The sequence below is a fragment of the Stenella coeruleoalba genome (genome assembly GCF_951394435.1).
Source record: "Stenella coeruleoalba genome assembly, chromosome: 2".
NCBI classification, from domain to species: Eukaryota; Metazoa; Chordata; class Mammalia; order Artiodactyla; family Delphinidae; genus Stenella; species Stenella coeruleoalba.
Genome location: NC_137147.1, coordinates 181,588,681 through 181,608,680, shown reverse-complemented (window position 1 = coordinate 181,608,680; position 20,000 = coordinate 181,588,681). Strand labels below are relative to the sequence as shown.

General features: G+C 44.5%; 2 protein-coding genes across 5 annotated transcripts in view; one reads left to right on the top strand and one right to left on the bottom strand.

Annotated features, from left to right (window-relative positions):
* The window catches only part of LOC307182404 (uncharacterized protein), a gene marked incomplete at its 5' end in the record, with an annotated part of 85,453 nt that extends 70,612 nt beyond the window's left edge, over positions 1–14,841 (bottom strand). The window contains one exon of the mRNA XM_079913626.1: positions 13,722–14,841. Within this exon, the coding sequence (XP_079769752.1) occupies positions 13,722–14,841 (1,120 nt within the window). The remainder of the gene's footprint in view (positions 1–13,721) is intronic.
* WAC (WW domain containing adaptor with coiled-coil) overlaps positions 14,069–20,000 on the top strand; it is an 84,898-nt gene continuing 78,966 nt past the window's right edge. For 3 of the 4 annotated variants that reach the window (XM_079912454.1, XM_079912452.1, XM_079912451.1), the window contains exons 1-3: positions 14,071–14,202; positions 15,008–15,044; positions 16,580–16,775. In XM_079912454.1, the coding sequence (XP_079768580.1) occupies positions 16,637–16,775 (139 nt within the window). In that variant the 5' untranslated portion in view covers positions 14,071–14,202; positions 15,008–15,044; positions 16,580–16,636. Of the gene's footprint in view, positions 14,203–15,007; positions 15,045–16,579; positions 16,776–20,000 lie in introns of all 4 variants that reach the window. The other variant, XM_079912453.1, reaches the window with a different exon arrangement.

The following is a 20,000-nucleotide window of genomic DNA, read 5'->3' as shown; positions in this document are numbered from 1 at the left end:
TTGGCCCAATGATTGCGCTTTGAGAACCGCTGTTCTAATGCAGTAGCCTTGGGAGAGGAAGTCCAGTAGCTAGGCTGAGATGGATATAACACGTGATGGTACACAGCCCAAGTCGGATCTCTGATCACAGTAAGAATTTGTATGTTTGGCACTATATTCCTTTAAAGCTACGATTTTTTCCTCTGCGTTTAAGTTTTATTCATATCTCATGTATTTTCATATAAACTGTTCTAGTTTTTCCATTTGTATAAGATTTGTAATTGCAGCTATGTTTTAATAATTGTGTAGTAGATTGTTTGGAAAGTTAGTAAGTTAAGTTTTTTTAAAACTTTGTTTGTTCATTTATTCATCGAATGTTTATTGAGCATCAACTATGAGCTATATGCTTGGGACACATCAGTGAGCAACAGAGACAAAGACTCCGGAGGTTACATTAGTGGGCAATAAACAATAAACATAGTAAGTAAATTATCCAGCATGCTAGGGCACGGTAGACGCTACAGGTGAAAAACACAGAGCAGAGCAAGGTGAATCGTAAGGGCAGGAAGGGGGCTGCAATTTCAAATATGTTGATCAAATTAGGCCTCTTTGAGAAGGCAAAGATAGAGCAAGAACTTAAAGGAGGCAAAGGAGTTACCCAAGTGCACATACCGCAGAAGAATGCAAGCAGCTTGTGCAAAAGCCCTTACGCAGTAGGACTCCAGAGTACTTGAAGACTAAGGAGGCCACTGGAGCAGGTAAGGGCAGAGAACTGGGGATGAGGTCAGAGAGGCAAGAGGGGCCAGTTTACGTAGGGCCTTTGGAGGCCATTGTTACGACTTTAGGTCTCAGTATTCATGAAATGAGGAACTATGGAAGAATTCTGAGCAGATGAGTGACACAGTAAGATTTATATTTTTAAGGCATCACTGGCTGTTACATGGTGCACAAGCTATGCGGAGCAAGGGTAGAAACAGAGAGACCATGGAGAAGGCAGCTGAGCAGTGACCCAGCGAGGGACGACAGCAGCCTGGATCAGGGTGGTGGCAGTGGAGGAACAGAGAAGGAATTAGACTCTGGTTCTAGCCCAAAGGCAAAGCCAACAGAATTTCTTGATGGAATGGATGTGTGGTGTAAAACAGGGAAATCAAGAATGACTCTAAAGTTTTTAGCCTCAAAAACATGAAGGATAGAATTTAGCATCAGTGAAACGAGGATGACTACTAAATAGGTTTAGGGTTGAAGATCAGGCCATTGGTTCTGCATGTTAAGTTTTAGATGTTCATTTGACTTGCAAATGGAGATGTTAAGTAGGCAGTTCGATACAGGAAACTAGATTTCAGAAGTCAAGGCTAGTTTTAAATTTGGGAGTTGCCAGCAAATAGGTGGTTTTGAAAGCCATGAAACGAGATGTACAGATGGAGAATGGACTGAGCCCTCAGTCCCTCTAATGTGAGACCAGGGAGAAGCACCAGACCAGTAAAGGAGACACCAGTACTGTAGGGAGAAAGCAGAGCATGGTGTTCTGGGAATCAAGCGAAGAAAGTGTATCAAGCAGGAGGGAGTGAACCACTTTGTCAGATGTTGCTGTTAGGTCAACTCATGTTAGGATTGAAGATTAACCATTGGAATTAGCATATGGCGGGTATTAGTGACCTTGACAGGAGCAGTTTTGGTGATAGTGAAAGCCTAGGTGGGAGTAGATTCGAGTGAGAATTAGAAGGGAGAAATGAGAGACAAGTTACAGACTGTTATTGCAAGAAGCTGTGTTGCAAAGGGGAGCAAAGAAATGGGACAGTAACAAGTGAGGGAAGGGAGATCAAGTTTTGTACTTTTTTTAAATGAGAGGAATAACAGAATGCTTGAACGATGGTGGAAATAATCCAGTATGGAGACAAAAACTTGTTAATGTAAGGGAGAAAAGGGAGAATTGTTGAATCAAGATCATTGGGTAGGTGAGTGAGGATGGGATTTAGTATAGGAACCAGAAAACTTTTTCTGTAAAGAGCTAGACAGTAAATAATTTAGGGCCACTCATGGTCTCTGTTGTATAGTCTTTTTTCCCCCCAACCATCAAAAACTGTAAAAACCATTCTTGCTTCATGGGCTGTATAAAAACAAAGACCAGTGTTTGGCCTACAGGCTGCAGTTTGCCGATCCCTGATCTAGTACACAAGCAGAGCTGCTGATTTTAGATAAGAACATGGAGAACATGGATGGTTTTCATACGGTAACGGGCCGGAACGCAGAGTCCATGAGTTCAAACGCTGACAGGCAGATAGATACAGTGGCAGGAGCCCTCTTCTGATTGTTTCAGTTTTCTCCAGGAAGTATGGAAAGTTATCACTGAGGGTAAGACTAGGAGTAGAAAGTAGTAAATATTTGAAGAACTGTATCAAATAGTTGTGTAAGAAAAGGGGAGAGGGATTGCCTGGCAGCACTTTGAGATCAGTTGAGGTTTGTGTTCATAAATTTAAAGTGAGACCTCTTACCACGCTTTCATTTTTCTTCCAGTCATGTTCAGTTACCTGGGAGCCAGGTATGAGTTATGGTTTTGCCAGGAGAGTATGAGGAATCAAGAGAAGAAATCAAGGGCATATCTAAGGGAGTGATCAATGATTGACTATGGAATTTAAACAGGGTAAAGAGGGAACTAAGGGTAAGGGGCAGTGAAACACTGATAGGATCGATAACTGTAATTCTCAGTGACTTTGAAGAATTGTCGAGACCAGATACCTAGAGGGGTGCACTGGAAAACAGGAGGCTGGTCAGAGAAGGGGATGCATGAAATGGAGAACATGGAGGGCTTGCAGTTTCTGCTATAAGAAGCTCCAACTAGAGAGTGATCAAGGGAATGACTCAGGCAGAGTGCAAAGGAGAGCTGTTCAAGCAGATGGGAGCCAAGGTATCAGGGCATTGATATGCATGCTAAAATCACCAACAAGGTATCAGGGCATTGATATGCATACTAAAATCACCAACAAGGTATCAGAGCATTGATATGCATGCTAAAATCACCAACAAGGTATCAGAGCATTGATATGCATGCTAAAATCACCAACAAGGAAGGCGGGAGTGTCGGAGATACTGACGAAGAACCAGAAGTTAAAAATCAAGAAATAGGGGCTTCCCTGGTGGCGCAGTGGTTGAGAGTCCGCCTGCCGATGCAGGGGACGCGGGTTCGTGCCCCGGTCTGGGAAGATCCCACATGCCGCGGAGCGGCTGGGCCCGTGAGCCATCGCCGCTGGGCCTGCGCGTCCGGAGCCTGTGCTCTGCAGCGGGAGAGGCCACAGCGGTGAGAGGCCCCTGTATCGCCAAAAAAAAAAAAAAATCAAGAAATAGGGGACTTCCCTTGCGGTCCAGTGGTTAAGACTTTGCCTTCCAGTGCAGGGGGTGAGGGTTCGATCCCTGGTCAGGGAACTAAGATCCCACATACCTTGTGGCCAAAAAACCAAAACCAAAACATAAAACAGAAGCAATGTTGTAACAAATTCAATAAAGGCTTAAAAAAAACGAAGGTCCATGTCAAAAAAAAAAAATCTAAAAAAAAAATCAAGAAATAAAGGTAAACTTTGTTGACTTCAAGTTTTACTGCACTGAGATCTTAAGAGTAGCTTTTAAGATTACTAGCTTTTGAAATTCAGTAAGGATTTCTATGTGGCCAAATTTGATTAATATTTGTAAATGCTCCGTGGGCATAAGACAATATGAATTCCCTACTTGGAAGATACAAAATTGTAATTATTTTTCATTAGGTTGTTCTCACTAGACATGGAGTGATCAATTAGGAAGCCACTGTATAGACAAAAGATAGTGGTTTGGATGAGGCTGGTGGTAGTAGAGATAAAAGGAACTGGATAGAGTGAGAGATATTTAGGCAATCAAGTCAATAGGACCTAATGATGAATTGGCTATGGCGTGTAAAGGAGAGAAATGACAAGGATGACTTTTAGGTTTCTATAAAAAGGTAGATGATGGTCCAGCAATATTAAGAACATAGACTTTGAGAAGCCAGGATGGGACTTCCCTGGTGGAGCAGTGGTTAAGAATCCGCCTGCCAATGCAGGGGACACAGGTTCAATCCCCGGTCCTGGAAGATCCCACATGCCACAGAGCAACTAAGCTTGTGCGCCACAGCTACTGAGCCTATGCTCTAGAGCCTGCGAGCCACAACTACTGAGCCCGTGTGCCACAACTACTGAAGCCCGAGTGCCTAGAGCCCGAGCTCCATGACGAGAAGCCACCGCAATGAGAAGCCCGTGCACCACAACGAAAAATAGCCCCCGCTCGCCAAAACTAGAGAAAGGCCGCATGCAGCAGTGAAGACCCAACACGGCAAAAAAAAAAAAAAAAAAAAAATCAGTTAATTAAAAAAAGAAAAAGAGAAGTCAGGATGCCTTTGCTCAAAGTTAGCTTTACTTGCATGGTGTGTTATACCCGCAAGTTATTTGACCTCTCAATTTTCTCTGTGCGAAAAGCAGATAATATGAGGTTCTTATGAGGACTGAATGGACTGATGGATGTAAAGCACTTATTTCAGCCCTAACACGAGGTGAACCCTCAATGAGTGTGAGCTATTTTTAACCTTTACTGATAGGGAACATTCAAAGATGACCCAGTTTGAAAGGCCGGGGAGTGATCTCGGTTTTCTACATTTCAAAGATGCATCTGAAGCTTTCATGTGGCGGTGTTAGGTAAGTAAGTAGTTGGATATTCAGGCCTGGAACTTAGAAAAAAGGTCTGAGCTAGAGATACAAATTAGTGAGCCATCTGTGTATAGGTGGTAACTGTACACAGAGGCCATGGGAGTAGACAGGGTGCTTGGAAGCAAATAGAGAGGGGAGGCACTGATGCTTTGCTTTTTTCTTGTAAATTGAGGTAAAATTTACAACACAAAGTTCACCATTGTAATGTACAATTCAGTGACTTCCAGTACATTCACATCCGAAACCATCAGCACTGTCTAAATTTGGACATTTCATCACTCAACAAAGAAACCCCACATCAAGCAGTGACTCCCCAGTCCTATGTCTCCCTAGTCCCTGGTGACCACCCATCTATCTCCACGGATCTGCTTATTCGAGACATTTCACACCAATGGAATCAGAATCTTACGTGTTTTTTTGTGTGTGTCTGGCTTCTTTCACTTGGCAGGATTTTCAGGGTTGATCCATGTTGTACCCTGTATCAGTACATCACTCCTACTTATGGCTGAATAATATTCCATTGTGTGTATATACCACAATGTATCCATTCATATGTTGTGGACACTTTGGATGTTTCCACTTTTGGTCATTATTTGGCTACATTCAGGTACAAGCTTTTGTTTGAATACCTGTTTTCATTTCTCTGGAGTATATATTCACGAGGAGAAACTGCTGAGTTATAAAGTAATCCTATGTTTAAACTTCTGAAGAACCACCAAACAGTTTTCCATAGTGGCTGCACCATTTTACTTTCCCACTAGCAATTTATGAGGGTTCCAATTTCTCCACATCCTTGTCAACACTGGTTTGATTTTTAATTACAGTCATTCTAGTGGGTGTGATGTGGTATCTCATTGTGGTTTTTTTTTAAATTATTTATTTATTTAGGGCTGTGTTGGGTCTTCGTTTCTGTGCGAGGGCTTTCTCTAGTTGTGGCAAGTGGGGGCCACTCTTCATTGCGGTGCGCGGGCCTCTCACTATCGCGGCCTCTCTTGTTGCGGAGCACAGACTCCAGACGTGCAGGCTCAGTAGTTGTGGCTCATGGGCCTAGTGGCTCCGCGGCATGTGGGATCTTCCCAGACCAGGGCTCGAACCTGTGTCCCCTGCATTACCAGGCAGATTCTCAACCACTGTGCCACCAGGGAAGGCCTCACTGTGGTTTTGATTTGTATTAATATTTCCTTAATGGCATGATATTGAGCATCTTTTCATGTACTGTTGGCCATTAAAATATCTTCCTTGGAGAAATGTCTATTCAAGTGCTTTGACCATTTTAAAGTTGGGTTGTTTTTTATTGATGAATTTATAAGAGTTATTTATATATTTAGGATAATAGACTCTCATCACGTATATGACTTGCAAATATTTCTCCCACTCAGTGGGCTTTTTCTTGATAGTGTCATTTGATGCACAGAAGTTTTAAATTTTGATGAAATCCATTTATCTACTTTTCATTTTGTTATTCGTGCTTCTGATGTCATATCTAAGAATAACATTGCCAAATCCAAAGTCATGTAGATTTACCCCCAATATATTAAGACTTGTATAGTTGCCCTCTTACATTTTGAGTTAGTGTTTTTATATGGTGTGCGGTAAGGGTTCAAACGAATTAATTTGCACATGGATATACAATTTTCTTAGCAGCATTTACTGAAAATACTAGTCTTCCACCAGTGATGTTTTGATATCTTTGTCAAATATCAATTTAACACACATGTATGGGTTTAGTTCTGGGCTCTCAATTCTATTTACTGACTTATCAATCTAACCTTCCGCCAATACCACACTGTGCTGATGACTGTAGCTTTGTAGTAAGCTTTGAAATCAGAAAGTATGAGTCCTCCAACTTCCTTCTTTTTGAAGATTGTTTTGGGGTCCCTTGTAACTCTATACAAATTTTAGGATCAACTTGTCAATTTCTGCAAAAAAACATAGTTGGAATTTTGATAGGGACTGCAATGAATCTATAGATCAGTTTGCCATCCAAACAATATTAAGTCTTCCAAAATATGAACAGGGAATGTCTTTCCATTAATTAGCTCTTTAGTATTTTGTAAATAGTTTTCAATGTTATGTAGCTTTCAATGTAGTTTATGTCTCATTTAAACTTATTTCATAGTATTTTATTCGATGCTATTGTAAATGGAATTGTGTTCTTATTTTTTGGAATGTTCATTGCAAGTGTATAGAAAGAAAACTGGTTTTTGTTGATCCTGTACCTTGTGACTTTGCTATATTTATTAGCACTAATAATTTTGTGGATTCCAGTCAGTCATGGTATGTAATCATTTAAACATGCTGCTGGGTTACTTTTGTTGAGGATTTTTGTATTTATATTTATTAGGGACACTTTGTATCTATATTCATTAGGGACTATGTTGGTAGTTTTATTTTCTTGTGATGTCTTCGTCTGGCTTTGTTATCAGGGTAATGCTGGCCTAGAGGAAGACGTTCTCTCTTCCTCTATTTTTTGTAAGAGTTTGAGGACTGGTGGTGTTTTTTCAAATGTTTGATAGAAGTCACCAGTGAAGCCGTATGATTCTGGGCTTTTCTTTGTTGGAAGTTTTTTGATTACTCAATCAATATTCTTACTTGTAACGTTAAGTCTATTCTATTTCTTCTTGAGTCAGTTTTGGTACTTTGTTTCTGGGAATCTGTACACTTCATCTAGGTCATCAAATTGGTTGGCATACAAATGTTAATAGTATTTTCTTGTAATTCTTTTTATTTCTATATGGTTGGTAATAATATCCCCATTTTCCCCTAATTTTAGTAATTTGGATCTTTTTTTCTTGGTCATTCTATTTAAAGGTTTGTTAACTTTATTGATCTTTTCAAAGAACCAACTTCTGGTTTCATTGATTATACTATTTTCTATTGTCTATATCATTTATCTCTCCTCTAACCTTCATTGTTTCCTTCCTTCTGCTATCACTGGATTTACTTTTCTCTTCTTGTTCTAGTTCCTTAAAGTGGAAGGCTGGAAAGCATATGTGAAGGAAGTGGCCTTAGAGATGAGGCTTAACTCCTGTTTTGAAACAGTGTCATTTGGACAATGCAGTAGCATCCTAACTAGTTTCTCTGCATACTTCCTTGTCATAAAGACTATTCTCAACACAGTAGCCAGTGTCACTCCTCTGCTCAACTCCCCAATGGCTTCTCGTCTATCTCAGAATAAAAGCCAGCCTTCTTATAATGGCTTATTTGATCCTTCATCACCTACTCCCCCATCCCTTCCTTTAAACTATTTGACCTCATTTCCTCATACTTTCCCCCTCCGTCAATACGTTTTACCTACACAGCTTTCCTTATTGCTCTCGAACACGCCAGACACACTCCTGCCTCAGGACATTTGCTCTCACCGTTCCCTTTTCCAGGAACACTCCTCTCTCTCATCACCTTTAAGTCTTGCTTAAATGTCACCTCAATGACCACTCTGTTTAAAATATTATTCCTAATCTAGTTCTCCCTATCATTCTCCACTCTTCTCCATAGCACTTACTATTATCCAAATTACCGTATCAGTTATTTATGTTTGTTTTTTCCCACTCGAATATAAGCCCCAGGAGAGTAGAGATTTTTGTCTGTATTGTTCATTGATGTATTCCCAGCACTAGTGGGTTCTCAGTAAATTGTTGAGTAAGTAGAAGGAAGGATAAGTTGCGTGTAGGTAAATTTGGCTATTTTGAGGCAGGAAGAAATTTCCATTTGGGGGCTTCGGTTTAGGAGGAAGGAGGTGCTATCTTCTGAAAGTGAAGGGGAGGCAGCACAGTGAGAGGAGAGTGGAAGTTAGAGGAACTTTTTGGAGTAGATGAGGGGGTTGAAGAGAGAAATGTCTAAGACTGCCTGGCTGTACTGAGGGTCCGTCTGTTTGGTGATCATGAGACTTTAGAGGAATCAGTCTATTCAGAAGTTCACTCAACAGCCTTCAGCAGCATGCAACTGCTTTCAGGTACTGAGAAAGTGAACAGTTGGGTTAATCGAGGCTGAAGTTTTCCCAGAGGCAAAGGGTGTAGGTATAGTTCTCAATCTTGGCTGCACTTTGTTATCTATCACTGGGAGAAACTTTAAAAAACCGGCAAGTTGTAAATCCAGAACTTAGCTCAACTGTGAATACGTGAGTCAACAAGGATCCTGGGGGTGTGTGGGGAGGGTGGGAATCCCAGGACCTGCTGATTCCATTATTTACACTATTACCCCAGCTTAGAAGGATATACCATATACTGATATGATGCTGTCCTGGAAGTTTTTATTCCCCTTTTCTAAATCATAATTTTTGTTGCGTTTTTGCTAATTTTCAACATAGTTGAATGAAAGCCTCACATCACAAACCTGAGAACACAAAGGGTCTCCTCTTAGTTATGTACTGCACTTAGTTAAAACATAAACTCCATAGGAGCAGAGACCAAGTGAATTTGCTTAATACTATGTTCCCAAGACGTGATACACAGAAACTCAGTAACGCTTTTTTTTGAATGAATGAATGATATCCACCAGCAGTGGAGTTATGTATGTGCCATGTGCTGCTAAATTATTTACGGAAGTTCATTAACTTTTTACAAACAGCCCTATACCCTATCAAGTCAATTTTAGGGATAAGGAAGCATAACCTCTGGGACTCTGGCAATTTGCCCAAGGTTACACTGCTCGTCCGTCAATAATGTAGCCAGAGCTCCACATTATGTCACTCTGATTCCAAAACCCATGCTCTTAAACACTAAACTGTGCCAAGTTGAGAGAAGGGCAAGGACAGAGAAAAAAGATAGAAAGGAAAAGTGCTTGGTAAAAATTTCAGAGGATGTATCCTTATTTTGTGACCCTTTAAAAATTTGAGCAAACCTTTTAAAGTCTCTTTTACAACTAGAGGCCTGATGACGTGACTTTCTGATTCTTCCTCCACCAATAGGGCCACACTAACATCAGGGTCACCCATGGCCTTTTGGCTGATAGATCTCCCCCATAATGGTTGATATGTGTTCATTTATTGGCTGAAATATGGATCTCTGCTCATTCACAGACTTGAGATCTCTCATTCACAAATTTGAGATCTCTCATTCAACAGAAACGCAAGTGGTCTGCATAAGATTTGCTACATATGCAAATTCATATAAATTTTCAAATGTTACCTTTTACAATATTTTATGAGTATCAGGAATAATCCAGCTTTACTCCCATTTAATTTGTGACAGCAGGACTCAATTTATAATTCTGCTTCTTTAAGAAAGCAAGCAGAAATAAACCCATGTTATCTTTTTCTTCGTGAGAATTATAATATTTTGCTGTTTTCTTTGTATATATTTTTGTAGGTAAATATTCTTTCACTCACCAAATATTTATCTGATTATGTCACACAGAACCTTCATTCTAGTGGGAGACAACCAATAAACAAAATACACAACATATTACGTGGCAAGAGGCACAGGAAAAACAGAGCAAGGTAAGGGAGAGAGATGCCGGTGGGGTGCTGCTTACATAGTTCTGAGTTCAGCCCTTTCTGATGAGAGATTTGAGCAGAGACCTGAAGAAGTGACAGTGTGAGCAAGTGGGCACCAAGGAGAAGAGCACTCAGGCAGGAGGATACTAGTGCAGAGGCCCTGAGACAGACATGCTCGGTATAGTGGAGGAAAGCGGAGGATGGAGTGGTGGGAAAAGACTGAGCACGCAGAAATGTCATACTGGATGTGAAACCAGAGGTAATGTGGGCGGGAGCAGTTTACGCAGGGCCCTGCAGACCACGGTAAGAATGGAAGACCACGGCTTTTGTTCTGAGTGAGATGGGAAGCCATCAGTGGGCTTTAAGATAGGAATGTTGTTGACTTTCAAAGGGATCACACAGACAGCTGCCGTGAGTAGATGACGTGGAAGCAAGTGTAGAAGTGGGAGACCAGCCCGGTGGCCTTTGCTATTGTCCAGGTGTAAGAAGACGGCGGCTTGGATCAGAGTGGCTGTGATGGAGGTGGTGAGCTGAGATCAGATTCTGGGTATATTTTTAAGATAGCGCTGGTGGGATTTGCTGATGGAGTGGATGTGAGGTGTGGAAGAATCAAGGATGACTCCAAAGTTTTTAGTCTGGAAGAATGGAGTTGCCATTTCATGAAATAGGGAACACTAAATCACAGTTCTTTGGTGGGGTGGGAGGGGGGTTAACAGTCTGGTTTAGACTATATTAAGTCTACCACACCTATCAGACATTCAAGCAGTGCTGTAAAGTAGGCAGTTAAGTGCGAGTCTAGTGTTTAGGGGAAAGGCGTGGGCTGGAGATTCAAACGTGGGTTTCATTTGGCCAGAGATCTGGATGGGGCTGCTGAGGGAGAAAGAACAGAGAGGAGAAGCAGTCCAAGTTGTGAGATCTGAATCCTGGGCTACTCCAGCATTTAGAGGCTGGAAAAAGAGGGCAGCCAGCAAGGGGACTAAGTAACAGTCATTGAGGAAGCAAGAGAGAAATACAGAATGGAATTCTGGCAGGCAAGCAAAGGGGCTTCAGGAGGAAGAGAGTAAGTCATCAGCTGTGTCAAATGCTGCTGACAGGTGGAGTGACATGAAGACTGAGAAACGAAAGTGGGATTTGAGAGCGTGGAGGCTCCCAGGATCCGGAGCCTTAGTTTCAGTGGAGTCTGGGGGTCAACACTGACTTGTGGGTTCGAGAGAGAGTAGCAGATGCGCAAATGAAGTCCTTCTGTATAGGAGACCAGGTCAGAGCAATGGGGTAGTATTTGCAGGGAGATATGATCAAGATTTTAGCTATTAAAATCTTTACAAGTTGACAAAAACAATCAAGTCGAGCGGGGAAAATCTGCTAAGGAAAGAGGACAATTCCAAGAGTAAAATGGAACTCAATGCAAAAGTGGCAGTTTGGGTCTTGGACAGGAATTTGGACCATCCATCCAGTTATGGAGGCTAGCAGTGTATTCAGATGGAGGAAGGCTGGTAGATGCAAGGTGGGCGTGGGCCAAAGCTGTTACAGATTTCTGATTCCATCTATCATCTCAAGAAGCAACACAGCAAGGACTGGGGATGTACCGTCAGGTTTAGAAGAGGTGAAACAGCTGTTGAAGAGGGCAGGGTAGACAGATCAGGGAAGTTAGTGGGAGGGGGGTGAGGAACCCAGGGAGCTCTTTTCAGAGTTAGTAAGGTGTTACGTTTTCCTCACGCATGCTGGGAATTGAGCAGGGCTGTGGGTTAGATATGTAAAGTGGAGGGAGAAGGCAAGGATGGAAGGTATTTCCAAAGGAGGACTCACAACAACAGATAATGGAATCTAAAGTAGGCGACGAGATGAGATTTTTAAAAATGCGGGTAACATTTGGACGTGTCCTTTAGTAACAGTCGATTCTCATTATCTGAGAGAGCTGTGTTCTATAAAGTCACCGGGAACGCTAAACTTCTCCTGGAGGAGCAAAGGGTTAGGTTCCTAAGATCCTGCGGTCACATTTCGTCAACTGACCGGTACCTAACTTTGTTTATGTGAATTCCTGTTTAGACATCTTATTTAATGTACTGTTGATTTACCAGCACTGACCTCATCACGGCCAAGAGCACTAATGATAACCCTAAACGAACAGGATGCAGGACACACGTTTTCTCCACAAATACTAGATAGCAGCTCAGCACTACGCCTGGGGTGGGGGTGTGGAGGCACTTAAAACACGAAAGCCACCAGTAAAAAGCACAAAAAATTTGCTAAAAACATGACACCGTATGTACTGTGAAAAGCACATCTGTTTACAGCGCAAGAGCTGATGTAACAAGGCTGAGTGTCGTCTCCTTTAGCCTCAGTAGTGCCTGTCAGGCAAGTCACATTTTTCACTGTGCACGTCCACGAACCCTTGGATACTGATTCGGGGATTACAAATATATTGCAGTGAGCAGGTGAATTCGCAGACATGGAATGTGCGAATAACGAGAACCGACTGTACACTGCCTAGAGCTGTTTGCTGCGTGTCTCAGCCCGGTTTGCTGCTTTTGATCAAACGGTATATAACAAGTTCAGCAGACGTCTAATCATCGAACAAGAAATTAGTAACAAATTTTGCTGCCAGCTTTCAAAAAGTTTCTGCATGAGATTTATGTATTACTTTCTGTACTCTTCCAATCTGACGTCTTTCGTCTTCAGAGCAGTTGTCACAAAAGTGTTTAGAAACCACACTTAAAAGACTCCGGTTTTTCTTTTCTTTTTTTCCTCATTTCAGTCACTGGCAGTTTTGTTCTTAGTTACTGACACCTTCGGTGGGCCTTAAGTGGACTTTACTAGTCCTCCCAAACAGCAATTATCTTGGCTTTTGGCAGGTAGATGTGACAAATAAGGCTACGTAATTATTTTTTTTTCTTTTTCCATCAGCTGTGATTTCTGGGCCTTCTTCCCCGCATCATTCCACCTCTTCATTAGGTCAGCCATAATTAACTGGTTGGATACCAATTAAATCAGTTCTTCGGAAGGACCTTGTTTCTTCTGATTTGTTTCCTACCTCACCTCTTTCTTCCATGTAATCTGTTGTATGTTTAGTGTATGTTTATTACACTTCATTCAGTGTTGCCTTACAAGATGTTTAGAACAGAAGGAGAAATAAAACCACCTGGATACCACCGCCGTCCAGGAAAGCCTAGCTGGGGTGACAGAGTTGATTTTCTCCCTCCCAACGTGCCAACGCCGCTACTGTGCCTGGAGCGCGCTAACAAATTCCCTTGACAGCAATTTCCTTACCACTCCCCAGGCCTCCATTCACATGCAGAACCTCCAAACGACCGCACGTGAGCAAAGAGGAACCAGAAGAGAGAAAAATGGGAAACGAAGAAAGGAGACGGAGGGGAGGGCGCGGCTAGGGGTGGAAAACAGTAAACAACACTTTTTCCAAGGTCCCCCCCTCCCCCACGCGTGCAGGCGCATCGCGCGTTTCCAATCAGCGGCCCAGGCGGCGCTCGCTCTTCCCCCCCGGCCCCCCCCCCACCCGGGGGGCGCAGGCCCACGGGCTCCGGGCGCTCCGCGCAGTGACCCGGAACGCACGCCGCCCTCGCCCCGCGCTTCCGGCGGTGACTTACTTCTAAGACGCCGACGGCCCAGGGGCGCGCCCTGCCCACCCCAGGCCGCCGCGCGGGCCTCCGGGGCAGCTCGCGTCCCCGCGCGCGGAGCGGGCGCCTGGGCCAGCGTCCGCCCGCCGCCCAACCAGGGGCTTCCCGGTCGGAGCCCGCAGGGGCGGGGGCGGCGGCCCGCGCGCTCCTGCGGGACGCCTCCCCGCCCCGCGCCGCCGGGCGCACGCGCAGCAGCGCAGCCGCCCTTATTAAGTCCGCGATGGCTCCTCGCGCGCCCCACCGGCCTCCTCCCGAAGGCGCCGCCCGCCCCGCGCGCCCCGGGGCCCCCGGGACCAGCCTCGGGCGGCTCCCCGAGCCGGACTACCCCTAAAGTGGAAGGGCGGCGGCCGGACGCGCGTCTGCGAGCCCGCAGCGGCGACCGGAAAGAGCGGACGGGTCGCGAGGAGGCGAGCCAGGCCGCGGAGGAAGAGGAGGGCCGCGGCGAGCCGAGGTTTGCCGAAGGCGGCGTTCCGGAGCGCGCGAGGGTGGGAGAGGAGGAGCGCGACGGAAAGTGCCGAGGGTTTCCGAAGGCCGCAGCGGCCGAGTTGCCCGGATGTAGTTGGTGGAGCGGCAGCGGCGGCACCAGCGGCGGCGGCGGCAGGAGGAGGAGGCGGCGGCGGAGGAGGAGGACCCGGCGGCGGCGGCGGCGGGGGGAGGAGGGGTAGCGGCGGCGGAGCGGGAGGAGGCAAAGGCGGAGGAGGCAGTCGCTGCGCGCGGGGCCGAGCCGGACGCATCTTGGTGCCCCCTCCCCCGGTTCGCCGCTGCCCGGCCTGAGCCGATCCGAGCTGAGCGTGAGCGTGGTGCGGACGGAGGGGATGGCCCGGGAGCGCCGGCGCCAGTGACGGGGAGGTGCTGAGCGTCGCCGAGGGCGCGCCGGGCCCTGCGCCGCCCGCCGCCTGCGCGCCCGCCCGCCGCCCGGTCCGCGGCCGCTCCCCGTCCCCGACACACGCTCACAGGCCGGGCATTGATGGTAATGTATGCGAGGAAACAGCAGAGACTCAGTGATGGGTAAATCGTCTTTTCGTTTCGGGGCAGCGGGGCGGGCGGCGGGGGGGCGGCTGCTCCTTATCTGGGCCGGCCTCGCCGCCATTTTTGTTGTTAACCCTGATCCGGAGCAGCCGGGAGGGGGAGCGGCCGCGCGGGCGGCGGGCGGCGGCGGGCGCGAGTGTGCGTGTGCGCGCGGGCGGGCTCCGGGGGCTCCGCGGGGGGGGCGCCGGGGCCCCCGGCCTCAGGCCGCTTCTCTTCCTGTTTTCCAGCTGTCACGACCGGCGGGGGGACGCGCAGCCTTACCAGGTACCCGCGGGCCGGGCGCGGGCCGGAGGGGCCGGCGGGGCCGGCGGGGCGGCGGGGCCGGCGGGGAGGGAGGAGCCGCTACTCGAGCGCAGGCTTCGCGAGCCGCTGCAGGCCCTTCGGGGCCACGGCTCCGCGGCGCCCGCAGCCTGCGCTCGGCCCCCGCGGCGCTCGCCGTCGAGGTGTGGGCGCTCATCTTGACAGGTGACTGGAGGAAGCGCAGCTCCGCGTGGCGAGCGGAGCCCATCTCGGCCGGGCGGGGCCGGACTCGGGCCTCTGGGCGGGAGGGACTCGGTGGGGCGAGGCGCGGGGGCCTCTGGAGCCACGCTCCTTTGTAGCGGGGCGACGAGAAGTTGCCGGAAAGGTGTCCAGAGTAGACGCGAGGCTGGGGCGAGGCTGCCGACGGGTTTGCGACTCCTGGGCGCGCGGTGTGAGCGCTCTCCCTTCGCAGTTTGTTTTCGGGGCGGCTAAGTGCATTGCTAGTGGAAGATGGCGCTTTTGTTCCTGCCGGAGTTGAGGTCTTTGGGTGCTGGGGCAGCCGCTCTAAGTAAGGAAGGTGCTTCTAGTGTGTGCCTGCGGCGGCTGCACGTAAACCTGTAATTTAAAAAAAAAAAAAAAGTCCTGGTAGAAGTGGCCCCTGGTTCCGGCGGTGGGGCGGGTCTCAGACATGGTTGGCAGCGCTCAGATGACACTAGAAGGAAATACTTTCTGCGTCTGATCCCTTACCGGGTAGGAGAGCAGGTTTCTAAGCTGACGGTAGTGTTACTGGCCAGCATGATTTGTTAAAAGCCCAAGTTAAAAACCCTAGGCCCCCTGATGTGCAAAACAGTGTTCATTAGTTTGCATAAGTCAGAGGTCAAACCCTGTTGAGCCGGGCCCTCCAAAGCATAATTGATGATGCGGTTTGAAAGACTGCCATGTCGTGGTTGTCTCAGATACGTTATTGCGAGGGAGTTCCATTAAGTTCCGCCGTGATAGGTCAGAAGTATCAGCCAGCGTTTCTTTCTGCCTCTTAAAATTATTTCCCGCACCTGCAAGAGCAGTGAAGTCAGGTCCCAAATGCTTTACATGGGTGAGTCCGAGCATTGGAGAAAGTGACGCTTTTGTGTTGTTGGATTGCAGAAACCTGTGCATGCTTGCTTATATCTTGTGTCTAGCGTAGCAGTTGCAGAGCAAAAACGGGATGACGGTAGTACTCTCCTTTAGATTAAACTTTCTAATTCCCAGAAAAATTTATTGAGGAGTTAATTTACCAAAGTGTCTGATTTCTTGTATTTACAAGATAATTAGTGGAGTGGATCTTTTTTTTTTTGAATGTGGTATTTTGATTTGTATGAGGAGCCTTACAGTAACTCTTAGTCATTTAGGTCTTGTTTGAATAACTTAAAGACAGACTTGGAAAAGGAAATTTTAATTTTCTTGATACAAATTCATAAAACTGAATGAAGTTAATATGCCAAGTTTTACAGTAGAACTAACCCAGAAAGTTGAGTTCAATGTTTTAATTCTCTTATTTTTGGGGGGGTGATGTTTTACAGGCACTTAAGTATTCATCGAAGAGTCACCCCAGTAGCGGTGATCACAGACATGAAAAAATGCGAGACGCCGCAGATCCTTCACCACCAAATAAAATGTTGCGGAGATCTGATAGTCCTGAAAACAAATATAGTGACAGCACAGGTCACAGTAAGGCCAAAAATGTGCATATTCACAGAGTTAGAGAGAGGGATGGTGGTGAGTAGCTTTTTGGTTGAAACTTTCACATGTTGGTTTTTCATGATAATTCTGTATAAAACAAAAGGTGTCAGTCATGTTTCCAGCTTGCAGACGTTACTGTATGGTTATGTCATCAGAATATTTTATTTTTATTTATGTGATTCCCAAACAAGTGATGTAGAGATAACAGATGCTGACCTGAGGATGCAAAACTGGACTCCAGTAGCTGGTAGAGAATGCATTGATGAATGTAGCCTACCAGTACTTTATTAATGGTGAGGGAAAAATGCAGGACGTTTTTCCAAGAAAGGAACTTTCACCTCTTCAAGTAAAGATTTCAGTTTATTTGGCTTGGTTTATTTTGAGATCCTTGTTTCTGCTTGAATTTTTTTTTTTTAAGGAGTTCAGCCGTGTCTCCTAATGGTGAAGTGCGAATTTAAAAATTTAGTAGGTATTTTGAGACAGTTCACAGGTTAAAAAAATCATTTGTGATTCAGAAAATTTTTCTTAACTTTTTGCTGTGAACATTTAAATGAGATTTTTCCTGTTTCCTAGGATCTTATTAATGTAACTTGTATATTTCTTCACATATTCACCTTGTTAAAAGCCTCAGTGGTATAAGGGTAACTTCAGCTGTTCCTTTGCCTCAAGTTCTTTGTGGTAGGTGGAAGGCCAAGAAAAAAAGTTAAACTCTTAACTGTTTTCAGACTTAATGTGGCCAGAATTTACCAAAATAATCAGATTTCATGTCTAAAGAATGCATTGAGGGATAAACCAATTTCCCTGAGGCAATTAATCTCTATTTTTCCCTGTTATAAGATCTTAAATTGCTTAATAGATAACGTGTTCGAAATAAATATACCCTATTGATTGTGCCTTTATAAACTAATAAGGAAACTCGGTAGTCTCACATGGCTTTCTGTCTGATTTTCAACTAGCTTCTCAATATTTTGCTTTTACTTCAAAAAAAAAAAAAAATCCTGCATCTTCTGGTTCTCTTTTTTGCCTCCTAGGGTAGAAGTCAGCTATACTCAGTATGATGAGATATTGAGAAACATCGGTCTCCTCTGTATATAATTACTGGGTTGAGGAAATTAATAATGATCAGAAGATTGCATTGAGATGGAACATTTGGATGGTTATTGAATGGGAGGGGAATATAGTTCTCCATTAAATATAGTATAGTTTTGTGCTACTTACACAGATAATCTGTATATTTGTTTGTAAGTAACAGCAGATGGGTTTGGTTATTTAGCGTTACAAGTTCTTGGACAGAATTACTTAAACTATTAACGTTTTTAATTTTGTAGGTAAGTTTTCATAGTGTATGTGTAGTCAAGATGATTCTATTACCAACCACTCTTCTGTAGTGGATTTCATTTCAAATGTTAGCTCTTAGAAAGCAGTATTGTTTGCACTGTATTTTGCTTTATCTTTAAAATTTTGGTGACTGTGACTAAATAGGATGTGGCACCTCATCTCCTTATGGATAAGTATCCCAGGTTCTCTTTTAGTGATTCTGATCTGGTTAATCTATCATGTATCCCCAAATCCAGGAAGGAGGTCATTTTAAGTACTCTAGGAAACTTCTGTAAATGCTTTCATACATTTACAGTGAATCACGCCTGGTAAATTCTTTTATGGGTGAAATAATCCCAAGAACATTTTGTTGCTCATTCATTCAGCAAACATTGGGCATCTGCTATGTGTCAGCAGTTGTGTGGTATTCCTGGAAGTAATGCTAAGATGTGATCCTGGCCTTGAAGCTATTCTTAAAGGCGCTGACTCTGGAGAGTCACCACCACTCTGGTGGTGGTCGAGCTGCTTGCTTTTTCTGTACTTTTTCTTTCTCCATTTTGATTTTAGTTTTCCTTTCTATGTGTAGTCCAGATATTTCTTGTTTGCTTTTAGTTTCCTTTTTATTTGCATCTGCTTGCTGATGGTTCTTTAGCTCCATTTGTAAAGAAACTTATTTTTCTGATCTAGTCCCTTGCTCAGTTAAAACCCCACTTTCTGATTTGCTTTTTTAGCTGTTTGCTTTTCTTTCTCTGGAGCCTTTTAACTAATACTAACTTCATCCCTGACTGTATCGTCTCTCATATACCTGGCTACCATATTACTTTACACTAGGTAGGAATAATAATGAATACCATAAAATCAAATCTACATTCTTGAGCTCAGAGTGCATCTTTGATGTTAATTCTGTGTTTTAAAGATGTGAAGTGGTGATTCTTCCCTCAGTTAATACTGATATATTTAGTCATTATACTTTGACTCCAGGTGTTTTTTTGTTTTTTCCTTGCTAATGAGAGTTTGAAACAGATTTAAAGGGAATATGTAATTTTATTACAGGCATTTTTATTCCCTGAGATTTTTATCTTTAAATAAATATGAATTCAGGGCTTCCCTGGTGGCGCAGTGGTTAAGAGTCCGCCTGCCGATGCAGGGGACGCGGGTTCGTGCCCCGGTCCAGGAGGATCTCATGTGCCGCGGAGCGGCTGGGCCGTGAGCCATGGCCACTGAGCCTGCGCGTCCGGAGCCTGTGCTCCGCAGTGGGAGAGGCCACAACAGTGAGAGGCCCCCGTATCGCAAAAAAAAAACAAAGAGAAAAAATATATATACATATTTTAGATAAATGTCCACATAACAGTCAAAACCATTATCCAAAGTGAAGTGCAAGTGAGTTGGATTATCTGTGCACTCAGCATTTGTAAGTAACAATTTAATGTAAGAACAGGTTACTATATTTATTGAACTAATTTCAAATTGATATTTATTTTAGGATTTAAAAAAAATCTCATAATTTTAATAAGTACCTAATTTAAGGATGTGTGTACACCCCCCCCACCCCCCACCCCCCCCCCGCCAAATGGGGCTTTACTGGCATCTGTCTACATCACAGCATATTTTTTTTCAGTAATTCACTAGATTTCTTCCATGGCACCTTGGATTTCCTTGAAAAGTGCCAATTCAGAGTAATATATAAAATGACTTTAAGGTATATCGTAAGTCAGAAAGCAGGGATTGAGGAGGATCGTCACTCGCAGAAATCTGCAGCTAAAAAGGATTTATTCCAGCTTTGTATGTGCAGTTAAAAGAATTGGAGGTTTTTATCCTGTAGGATTTATGAAAGGGAATGTAGATTATCTGTCGTAATTAAGGGAAATTATGTGACATTACAGCTTACCTAGAAGGTTGTTTAACTTGGTGGAATAAGTTATTTTTATATATTTCCTGATCTAT